Genomic DNA, 9824 nt, shown 5'->3' with positions numbered 1-9824 from the left:
TGTCGGTTACAGGTCTCCTGGTCCAGAACTCTCCAACTTATACTACTAATGGGGACATTCTTTGCCCATAGCACCGATCAGCACTTTCGGTTGAGCGGAATATTCAATATCTGGCTCGTACTCGAATGCGAGACGAAGGGACGAAGCGGATGTAAATTCTCGATGTACTTGTTGGCGTTGTCGGTCATTTGACGCGCTTGTCTCCGTTCCAATTGTCGTTGTTGATTTCGTTCAGCTCGTGCCTCTTGTGATTGAGATGCACGCAATTGCGACATGCTCACACGCATAATTTCGTTATCTTGTTGGATTTGTTCGTCTGTTCTTTCTGCTCTACTATTTCGCATGTTTGTTGCTTTATTCGTTCGACAGCCTAAATGGGCGCCGCGAACGTTGTTCTGCCATATAAATTATTGCTAGTGAATATTTTGTTTTTTAAATAAAAAATAACGAATGTATTGTAAGTCTGTGGGGATGGGATCTATGACAAAAAGAGGAATTGAGCGCTGTACACGATAACCGCCGATAAAAACAAAAAAACACCAACCATTCATTTTCTCAATTCAATGTATTTCATTAACGTAACGGACATATTCATTGTTTGATTTGATATATTTTTTATCCTAAAGTAGGAAAATGAACTAAATCAAATCAATATTAATTTCGTAGAGCAATTAAGTGTACGATATTTTTTGTCAGTCCGTCTTTAGCCAACATAAATAAGCTAGATGGTTTGCCCACGCGAAAACATGCCACGTATAATTGTACGTGGGAAAAACATGGTGTGCCCAAATCTAAACCGCAAACAGACATCGTTTGGCCTTGCGACTTATTGATTGTCATTGCGAATGCCAATCTAATAGGAAATTGAACCCTTTTGAATTCAATTGGCACGCCTGTGGGAATCATTGGAATTCGTGGCAGCAAAACATTTTCGGCTTGGAATTTGCCATTCAAAATGGTAGCTTCGATAATGTTTTTTATCAATTTTTTAATGACCAATCGCGTGCTATTGCACAGCCGTGGTGGGTTCAAATTCCGAAGTAAAATAACCGGAGATCCAACTTTCAGTCGTAGAAGGTGTGGTGACATGCCTGGCAAATCCAATGAGTTAAAAAACTCTGTTGGATAATTTACAGCTTCGTTGGCATCGCAAACTGTATCGATCGATTTGTATGATACGAAGTCGCCTGGCAATGACTGCTGTATCTTGAAGTTTAAATCGTGGACGCCCACATTTTTTGCTGCCAAAATGGCTCTTTCTGCCAGCCACGCATGATTTATATATTCTGTGCGTACATCGGGAAATATGCTGTTAATGAGAGTATTTTGGGAATCAACAATTGCGCAGAAATTAGTTGGCAATTTTATGCATCCAGTACTTTCATAAACAGCAACTTTTCCATCGCCAATATCTAACAATTGGTTCGAGAATGTCTCAGCGGATGGATCTTCTAGCATTTGGACGCGCATGTTTATATTTAGCTGGACTTTTTTAACATTACTCCACAGTGACGATGATTTCAAGCAAGCGTTGATCTCATCAGCGTACGTTGAACGTGGAATGACTGGAAGTATTTGTCTGAAATCACCTGAAAGGAGTAACAGAGTGCCGCCAAATAGTTTGTCGTTGCTTTTTATACCTTTGAGTGTTCTGTTCAACGCCTCAAGAGAATGTTTGTGTGCCATAGTGCATTCATCCCATATGATAATTTTGCATTCTTTCAGCACTGTTCCCATGGACGATTGTTTTTTTATGTTGCACACTGCATCTGGGTTATTTTGAATATTCAGTGGCAGCTTAAATGCTGAATGAGCTGTTCTGCCTCCATCCAATAAAGTTGCTGCAATGCCAGATGATGCAACGGCCAATGCGATGCCATTATTTGATCATATTTCAGCGAGAATTAGCGAAATGAGAAATGTTTTCCCAGTTCCACCTGGTGCATCAAAAAAAAGAATCCACCTTGTCCCACTGAAACTGCCAACATAATGCGGTCGTAAATGATTTTTTGTTCATGAGTCAGTAGTGGGACATAGCGAGTAACACTCGCTGCCATTTCTGCAGTATCGTACGTCAGTTCCCGATTCATTTCTGTATCCATTAAATCAGATGCACTTCGATTTGGCGAACTCATACCGAAATGACTGAGTGGTAAATTGGCAATGACAACGCAAATATCCTCAATAGCAATCAATGCTTCATTGTAGATAGCGTCTCTTTCCACTCTCGCACCTGGTACAACATGACCACAGTGAAAACCGCAAATACAAAGAACCGCAAAAGATTTGTTAAGATCAAGATCACCGAGGTACGTATAGTCGTCTCCTCTTACGTTTTTTTTTGTTTATTCTTGTGAATGACTTTAGTGACCTAGCCACGTGCTGGAACCTTTATGTTTCTTGCTGTGTAATTATTATAGCAGCTGAAGGGAATATGGAAGGAATAGAAGTAGCAATTGTTCGCCATGCGGAAGAACCGTTAGCCAAGCAAATAGATACTACTAATTACGTACTGAAAGTACCCTGTACGGTTAAAAAAAAATGTATCTCATACACTAAATTATGTAGAAGTGAAGAATTCGTCTAGCAGCGAGCAATAGCCTAACCGTAAGAAAAATTCCAATTCAACTACGCTTCAGAAAACATATAAAAGAGCGTTCAAAGAATTTTATTAATACAAGTCTCCTATAGCACCTAATCTTATAAATTAAAAAGGCCGCATACTAGTTTACCAGGATGAAGTAGAAATGTAGCAAGACCGCTGGATAACCCATATACATCGGAAGACGATTGTTCCGAGTCTAAAAGATTCACCAAAAGCTCAAAAAGTCGTGAACTACAAACTGCTAATCGCAGCATAGCGATAAAAGAAATTGTTATGCAGCCCTGCAAGACGAAATTGAAGAGCCCGCAGTCAGGTTCAGTACAAAGAGCACAGCAACGTCATGGCGCTACAACATGAGGCCCACGCCAGCAAGATCAGCATTTAAACCATCGTATCACAAACAGTCTTCCCCCCTCGCAGAGGCGGCGCAATTCCGGTACCAAGCTAGTTTTTTTGGGAATCAAACCAATAATTATAAGTACATAACAGGTATAAAATCGCTACCCATGCCTGCATGTAATATTACGATAAATTGTCTTGTCAGTCTATGAAAAATTAATATGATACATAAGAAAAAGTTTACACTCAAGCAAAATGATGTAGATAATCATTCGACTTTCGCTACATCTCATAGTGCGTACGACAAAATTATAGAAATAGTCAAAATTAATAAAATTTGGTCACACATTCTGTCACGTTCTGTGTTTCATTCTTAATCCTTACTCGTCATAAAAATCCATCCACCGTTGTCCCTTGTATACTACCCCTTTACCGTTAATCCTAATCCCCACTAAAACATTCTGTAATTATAATGTTTTTCTGAATACTTTCTAGTTTTCAAAGAACTCTATAATTCACAAAAATCATATCTTTATCAATCTTTCTATTCCAAACGCCCGTTACCCCCTAACTGGAGTTTTTGCACTCCCGAATTAAATTTCTTCGCTATAATAACTTTTACCTTCCAACTTACGTAAAATACATAAGTACATACATCCCTTTGTGCTCGACGACTTTTTCGGTCGGGCGAAATAGCAGCTCGAGATGCTTTTGCGCATATATGAGAAGTATCTTACAAATAATATAAAATGAATTTATATACAAATTAACTTACAAAAACATTATACTTTATTGTTATCTATATTTGTATCTATATTTAATATGTTATCTATATTTATATCTAATATTATATCTAATATATTATACATATTATATCTAATATGTTATCTATATTTGCACCTTTAAAAATAAATTTGTAATATTCACTATTTCCATCACTGCTTTCACTTTCTGTACCACTAATTCCTTTATGCATACAATCGATCTCGTTTATCAACAGTTCAAAATCCAATTCATCTTCAATCGAGCTAATCTCACTTCTGAAATTCATTTTTGTGGCACTTCGAAACTTAAAATCAGTCGATAAAACCCTAGTGATACTTTTGCCACGAATCTAAACTAACGTCGGACACATTCTTAGAACCAGTGTCTCATTGACAGAGGAATTTCAGATTAACTTTATCTTGTTTCCATTTTAAGATATATTATTTTACACTTCCTGCGAAAGAACATAAACAGCTAAGAAACCTATTCAGGAACTAAACTGCGCTCCTATCAATTGGAGGTAACGAAATCTAGAATACACAAAGACTGTCGCCTCTCACTCGCAATTCGAGTTGCCACATGAAATGCTGTGGCGACTGAGAGTCGCCCCCTCCAGCGTAAACGGATATAAAGCGGAGATCCCTTAGCATAAGTTAGTTAGTAGCCTGAGAATTGTACACGACAGTCTTCACGAAAATGCATTCTCAATGTCAAACCCTCACGAGTGTATTAGATTAAAACATATCATATTATGTTGATTGTGAAAGTACAGGCGACCCTGTTTTGTACAGAGGATGCCCATTTCTTAAATTTCCCAAATATATTAAAAAACAAATCTACATCTTAAAAGAAAAAGACACGAAACTCGTACCGCCAGAATTAGTACGTATATGTATTGTAACGTTCCGACCTTATACCCCCCCTATCCTTTATCCTTTTTCCTTCCTAATCATCCATTCTCGATGATGGATACGTCAAGAGCCCCACATAAGAGTCCATAGCGCACTGTGGATGTGCATAACAGTATCTGAGAGAACTCCTCAAATCCTAGAATTCCTCAAGAATCCTATCGACCTCTCACAGCGACGCCGATAAAGGAAAGAGAATATAGGACCTTTAATTCTCTAATATTGCATAATTCCCTTGAATCTAGTCACAGCGACAGTCATGAGGATATGATATTAGAAATAATTACCTTTAACATTCCTAGAATCCGAAATACAGTCGACAGACTAAAATCAAAACAAACAAGTGCCCAGACGCTATAAGCGGGCACGCGCCGAATACATTAGAAATACCAGTAAGCCGGTACTTGAAGAAACCGGTAATCCAATTAGTCAAATCAAATAATGAAATCAAATAGTAAATCAAAATATTAAATCCAAAAAGCGACGTTAACACCTCGGGTGGATAAAAATCGTTATCCCCACTAGTTTTAACGTATTCCTACCGAGGATATAAGCAGCGGCTTCCTCGATAGGAACTCACTCAATTCACTCGATTCACTCGATTCAGTCGTGTCTCTCTAGACGAATCAACTAGACACTTGTACACCACTAGACGACAGGAAGCAGTAGAAGCTATCAAAAGTTCAATTATTAAGAAACCTGCAGCAGCGCTCCAGAAACTCACATCACCAAAAACCCTTCCGAAGTAAAGATACAGCGAACGGGGGTCATTGTGTCCATCTGTGGGTTCTGATCTTTACAACACCTATTTTCCGCTGGACCACAGTCTTCGGACGCATTGTGCACTCTGCTGTATTGTGGTGATAGCACTCTCATCCCCACCCAAAGATACTTGGCTCGGCGAACGGGGATCATCGTGATCACCTGTGGGTCCCGAAACATTATCGTCCTAACCTGCAACTGGACCACGGTCTTCGGACGCATTGTGCAATCTGCTGTATCGTGGTTCGAGCTACCTCTCTCCCATCCAAAAGGCAAGCAGAGATAATAAAGTAAACAAAAACACTTCTTGTCGCCTGTGGTATTACAGGCAAGCTAGAAACAATTGTAAAGTGTGTATATGTGTGTGAGAAAAAGAGCAAAATAGAATAATAAGGATACCTAGTCTGTAACTTATAGCACAATATATCATTATTTTGTTATTTTAAAAACTCCAGTGTCTAAATTGTTTCTGAAGACGCCTGCCCAGTGCAAAAACCCTATAAATAGTCTCGTGATTCCTAACACTTGAAAATCACGAAACGTCTCAGTATAGGTAAGTTTATTACAAAAAAAAATATTATGCCTACCAGTACTAATACGTACGATTCTATCCATACATATGCCCAAGCTGTAATAGCACCATCCGATAATATTACGATTTACCTTGAATATAATGTTACAAATAATAGAACCACACGACACGTGGACAATAGTGATAACAGGTAGTCATTCTAAATGAGTAATGCTCCAGGCTCTTGGACCAATATTAATGACACGAATAATTAAATTAAGCAACAACTTAGTGACACCATATCCTTACAATTAAGTAGTTTTTTTTAACTATAATAAATAACAACATTCTTGTTGCTACACGCCGTGTAAACGGAACCCGTGTAAGCAGCGAACACCGGCACTTCACCGTAATCAACCTTCGAGGGGGGGGGGACTGCGATGGTGACAAAAGATGTCAATAGAAGCGTGATGGTACCCGTAATATCAGACGGTCGCCACTCGTACACGAGGCTACTAGTCTTTCACGACCACTGGATAGGAGGACATAACTCAACTGAGACATTCCTGAACGAACTATGTGAGAGATACTGGGTTGTGAAAGTTCGCCGTACGCTGCGCGTGTCGCATTCGAAACGCGACGTTGCGAATACCACGAATGGCGACCGAATTGCCAGAATTACTACTGAAGCGCCACCACAGCCAATCATGGGAGCAACCTTAGATTATATACTACAGGATCGCGCATTCCGTATCTTTCCCGTGTTGTCGACTTATGAAAAAGGGATAGTGTTTCGCAATGTGCACAATGAGGAAACTTCACCCTTATTGGAGTAAACATTGCCACATCCAGCATTTCTACATTTTACCTATACCCTGTTCGAACTAAATTCAGCGCAGGTTATGTAGTGAAAATAACCTTTCCAATGCGAATTTCATGAATTAATTTTTAATACGATACTCTTGTCGAAATTCCGCACAACATGTCAAACCATAATCAATTACTCCGATCTAAGATCGTATAAGACCTTTCGACCCTATAACCTAACTTTGAGCGTTAGCGCAAAAGAAGTATAGAATACTATACATCAGTATATACATCACTCATCTGCTATTCTTGTCCCTCAATTCGGCAACAGACCCCCTTTTAAATGCGTAGTCAAGTAGTATACGGTTTAAGAGAGCAACTATTCATTTGTCTTCATACAATCTATGCGAGTTTCCAGGTTTTACCGTACAATAGTGACATTTATATTATTGCAAATATTAGAGCTCTAGCACTTTCTCGTTCCCGAGCAAATGGAAGGCATCCGTGACGAGTTGAGCCCTTGCGTTACCATTAACATCTGATCGGTTAATGAGCCAGCATAATTTAATAGAATCAATAGAACAGTTCCCGAAATCGGTAACGATTTCAGTCACACCAGTTGAATATTCCCATCCGGAATTTATAATACCGTTTCACTAGTACTTTATGCTGGGATCGCGTTCCGTGATTTATGTTTTGCTGTTCTGTCTAATATATTTTACTGTGTTATCTATTTCAGTTACCTGAAGAGTTTATTGAGTGCCTTTGAGTATCCCTTACGGGCGAATCCGTGGTCTATCGCTTGCCGATGAACTTCATATTTCTTAGCTACTTTATGTTTAGCCCGTTGACTGCCTAATGTGTCTTATAATTTTCTGGGCGGTTCCACGATAGTATATAGTCTATTGCCTTTGTTGTAATTTGTATTTGCGCAGAGCAATACTATTTGCCCACTCATGTCGAATATTGTTATTTTGCGCCCGGGTAATTTGGTTGATCGTATTGTTTCGACTATTGTAATTCGTAGCTTTTCTGGCCTTCTGTCGTACAGGTCTCATATAGCATCGCCCGAAAGTTTGTTCACCCCATGAGGATATTCGCTTCACTATTGTTATTTCTAAATCTTGTTGGTTTTTCAAACATTAGGTTTCTATAATTTATTTACGGCTTAATAGAGTGCTGTGTTAATATATTTTCTTTGTTAATGTTACCTATTTTTCAAGTCTCTAATATTACGTGATTCATGTCTGGTGTGTATGTTTGAAGGACAGCCCCTCTATCATTCCCGTGGGCTTAGTAACTTAGTTATCGTGGAGTTGTCACGGTTGGTGCATCGGCACTCCTTAGGTGCCTGGTGCCTAGCAAAATTAACGATTTTCGCACTTCCATTTGAAGCATATTATAGTATCCGTTTGAATAGCACTGTTTCCTAGAATCTCCTACTATTGTAATTCCCGTTTGAGGATATCGAATTTTATCGCTCACAATATATACTATATTGTAACATATTTTCTCAACTCGACACCGGTAACAAAAATCTGAGAGCCTAAAACCTATGTCACCATCGGCCGTAGACCCTTCTTCCATGCGTCCGCATGCAAGGCGGGCGCCAGCTAATTTTTATTTTTCTGGAAACTGACGAACCGGTAAACCTGGGTGTTGAGGTGGAACAGTATGAACTTCACCAAAGCGAGACCTTTGACGGAACCTATCCAAAAGGCAATAGCTTGACGAATCCTGTCGATTTTCGTGGTCGCGTAAAATCAGCAAACGCAACTGGATGCACGAACAGGAGCCAACGGTTACGGAAATGCACGGGCGCTCAGGCTGCTAGGTTGAGGTAGAGAGAATTGGAGGAAGCGTTAAGTAAATAGTGCCGGAAACAGAGAGCAATTGATCGAGAACGTAACGGAACGAATCGAAGCTGTAAAATCGAAATCCCTGTACTAAGTGCAGGTGGGCACTGTACTATAGCACAGCACAGCACCTCCGAAACATCGGCATTGGATATAGCGAGAGCAATACGAGAACTACACAAGCGAGAACTTTCTATACCGAATGAGAAACACAGTGTATTACTTTCTTATTTGCTCTTAACATGAATGGTTTACTTATGGCCACTAATAATCGTTACACAATTATCTTAAAATTTTAACCATAATATTAATTCCCCGTTCATTTATAACCCATTCAGTTTATACAATTAAGAAATTAAACGCAAACATAAAAAAAAAACACATTGAAATAGAACTAATAAATTATACAATAAAGTCAATCCTATAGTAACCGGTTATAATTAATATTTCTTATCTGTCTGGATCAAGAGACTCGGTCGAGTCTCGCGCCAAGTACAGGCAACCGGCTGTACAGGGCGCAGCGCGCCGAGACTCTTTACTCGAGTCAACTCCTTATACCTGTGTTTGGAACGAAATATCTTATGAACCGCTATATATGAGGAAAAGTTATTGATACATTCACTATAGGAATTGAAGGTTCTGAAGCGATTGCCACCAAGTTCAATACGATTAGTGTACGAGATCAGGGCGTATTGAGATGGCGAGCGAGATGATTTTATTTCAGTTCCGTCGTCGTCGTCGTCGTCGTCGTCGTCTTCGCACGTCCATCGCAAATTTTACACAACAGATGGCGCTGACTGCCTTGCCTTCTTTACCTATTTGTACTCTGGATGGTGTTGGTAATTTACGAATACACAACACAATCAAATACACATTGTACGTGAAGCTACCGTTCACACCGAATTTCCAGTTGACATAAGGCTACTTTCACAATAGTATAGAATTATTAAGGCTTTCATGTGGAGCGCGTGTGTATGCGTGTACGTATGTGCGTATGTGTGTGCTTTAACATAGTTCCTCGTATTTTAGGTGACAATTTTTAGAGATATGGGATTTCCAGATGCTCCTCTCCGTAGTTTTCTGTAACTAGGTGGCGGATGTGGAAGTCCAGGGTGTCCAAGTGTTCCGCTCCGTAGTTTCTTGTATCAAGGTGTCGGGCGTGGAAATCCAGGGTGTCCAGGTGTTCCGCTCCTTATTTTATTGTATCTAGGTGTCGGGCGTGGAAGTCCAGAGTGTCCAGGTGTTCCGCTCCGTAGTTTCTTGTATCTAAG

The 9824-nt window shown here is 39.6% G+C and overlaps 1 protein-coding gene across 1 annotated transcript; it reads right to left on the bottom strand.

Moving 5' to 3' along the window:
* Positions 1 to 121: 121 nt before the first annotated feature.
* On the bottom strand, positions 122 to 1686 carry LOC107274496 (the record flags this gene model as incomplete). Its single annotated transcript, XM_015753706.1, has 3 exons — positions 1641 to 1686; positions 1051 to 1589; positions 122 to 395 (listed from the first exon to the last, which is right to left on the bottom strand). Coding segments are annotated over exons 1-3 (859 nt in total), but the record flags the coding sequence as incomplete, so codon positions are not given.
* Positions 1687 to 9824: the final 8138 nt, after the last annotated feature.

Source organism: Cephus cinctus, unplaced genomic scaffold, assembly GCF_000341935.2.
Source record: "Cephus cinctus unplaced genomic scaffold, Ccin1 Ccin1_scaffold0099, whole genome shotgun sequence".
Lineage (NCBI taxonomy): Eukaryota > Metazoa > Arthropoda > Insecta > Hymenoptera > Cephidae > Cephus > Cephus cinctus.
The sequence above is the reverse complement of the archived record's forward strand: the minus strand, read 5'-3'. Positions and strand labels throughout refer to the sequence as shown.